This window comes from Aplysia californica, unplaced genomic scaffold (genome assembly GCF_000002075.1).
Source record: "Aplysia californica isolate F4 #8 unplaced genomic scaffold, AplCal3.0 scaffold00055, whole genome shotgun sequence".
In the NCBI taxonomy this organism is placed as follows: Eukaryota; Metazoa; Mollusca; class Gastropoda; order Aplysiida; family Aplysiidae; genus Aplysia; species Aplysia californica.
Genome location: NW_004797325.1, coordinates 1,093,263 through 1,095,491, shown reverse-complemented (window position 1 = coordinate 1,095,491; position 2,229 = coordinate 1,093,263). Strand labels below are relative to the sequence as shown.

The 2,229-nt window shown below is 42.1% G+C and overlaps 1 protein-coding gene across 1 annotated transcript in view; it reads left to right on the top strand.

The window, feature by feature from the left end:
* The first annotated feature begins 1,786 nt into the window (after positions 1-1,786).
* LOC101849186 (pappalysin-1-like) overlaps positions 1,787-2,229 on the top strand; it is a 16,596-nt gene continuing 16,153 nt past the window's right edge. The window contains exon 1 of the mRNA XM_013079532.2: positions 1,787-1,988. Within this exon, the coding sequence (XP_012934986.1) occupies positions 1,897-1,988 (92 nt within the window). The 5' untranslated portion in view covers positions 1,787-1,896. The remainder of the gene's footprint in view (positions 1,989-2,229) is intronic.

Here is a 2,229-nt window from a genome sequence, read left to right as displayed (position 1 = left end):
TATTTTCGACTGAAACTCTTCACAGATCATCAAAATCAACAAGAAGTAAGTATTATTAGGTCCTTTACTATTAAATATTGATGCTAGCATCAACACTTGGCCACAAAATCACCCAGAAATGCACTTTATCATACTTTGAAACTTCGAATCGAGAGGTTGACCTAGTTTCGACTGTTGTCGTAGGCCTAGGCCTAGGCCTAGATCTACGTGTGCTTTCTCTAGATTCTAGATCTAGATCTAGCCTTGCATTACCAATGTAAACTATCGTCGCGCGCAGCTGCAAGTGTGTTTGTGTGTGTGTGGGGTGGGGGGGGGGGGGGGGGAGATCTGCACTTGGCACATGACGTAAAGAAGAGTTGTCTCGTCTTGGTATAATTGGTCTTGGATTACACAGTACCTAAATATAGCAAGGCAGACCGTCAGTTGCACACCTACACACGTCAACACACAGTGCGGCTGTGCTGAAACTCAGCGAGTGTGCCTCGCGCTCGCTGAGACACAGGCGCCAACCCACAATGCGGCTGTGCTGACACGCACACGGCGTGCGCCAGGCCAGCTACAGGTCAGACCCACAGAGCCACTCTGGGACTGGCCTAATGTACACATTCATTTGCACAGTGCGAGCCAGGCGAGCTGCAGGTCAGACTTACAAAGCCACTGTGGGACCGGCTGAAATGTAAATTTGATCTGACAAAGGTAAAGGGAAATAACTGTAGAAAAGTCTAAAATTCTGTTTATACTTTCATCCCCCTTAGATAAAGTTTATCTATCTCAGACACTTTTCATGTTCATGTGATCAAGTAAAAATAATTTTCTTGTAACAAAGTGTCAGGTTTGAAATTTTATTACAACACCCTACGCCACTTACTGAATGTAACCTTTTTTTTGGGGGGTGGGGGTGTCTATTGCTGATACGGCGAGGAAAATGATTAAGGAGGATCACTAGCTGACAGTTTTCTTTTTCTTTCAAAAGCTCTCTCTCTCTCTCTCTCTCTCTCTCTCTCTCTCTCTCTCTCTCTATGTGTACTTTATCGTATTACCTCTGTCTGTCTCTTTCTCTCTCTCTCTCTCTCTCTCTCTCTCTCTCTCTCTCTCTCTCTCTCTCTCTCATCCTTTCTTTGCTGGGGTGATTACATAATATCCCCCTTTGAGCATGTCGGCGGCATTCACAGGTAGAGCTCCCTCGACCTCAGAAAAAGTATCTTTGCTGGCTTCTTCCTTCTTACCTCACCCAGGAAGCTCACTCTACAAAGCTTTGACTTTGAGACTCGCTGTCTTGGGGCACTTAGGAAGCCTAATATTATTATCTTAGTTATTCACTCAAATTTTTCAATTCGATTTTCTTTTGTTTTTAATCTTAAAAAGCAAACTAGATCTACAATACACATACTGTGAATTGACATGAAAATTCGTCTTTCTGATTTGCGTAGTTTAGTTCGAAATGTGCTTCATCGTGGCCTTTAATTGTCATTTGGGCACAAGTGTCCGCTACTTACTTAAACAGTTAACAATTATATCTGTCCACCAGTTACACTTATGAATTACACAGTCTTTCCAATACATGTATTCCATTTTGGCCGATTGCAAAGTAAATTTTTTCAGCAGGGTGAACTTTAGAAGAAGATTATTAAATTAAACATTTTTCCTTAGGATACAACGTCCTTGATGACCGAACCAAAAATTTTAAATAATATTTTTTATCCAGTTTGCTTATTTGTAATCCCCCAAGTTGTTTTACTATTACAAGAGACACTTAGGGGCTCAAGCTTGTCTTAACAAAATTCTTTGTTATCACCAGTTGTATTTACTTCTCAGGTTATTCTACGAGTCAGCCACTCTGAAACAGCTGTAGACGCCATTCAAGTGGACTCGTTGCCTGGCAACAGAAGGTGTGCCATGTGTCAGCCAATCAGATACCGGCTACATCGCGTGCCAGCTTTCAGAAAAGGACGGGTTGTGAGAACAAATATAACCACGTACACAGACAGGTGAGGGATGTGGGGGGTCAAAGTATAATAAGTATTATGTGTGTGTGTGTGTGTGTGTGTGTGTGTGTGTGTGTGTGTGTGTGTGTGTGTGTGTTTGTATGAGAAAGAGAGAGAGAGAGATAGAGAGATAGACAGAGAGGGAGAGAGAGAGAGAGAGAGAGAGAGAGACAGTTCTCTTTTTTTTTTTTTTTCATCAGATATAGAGAGATAAATGAGGGTGAGAGAGAGAGACAGAGAAAGA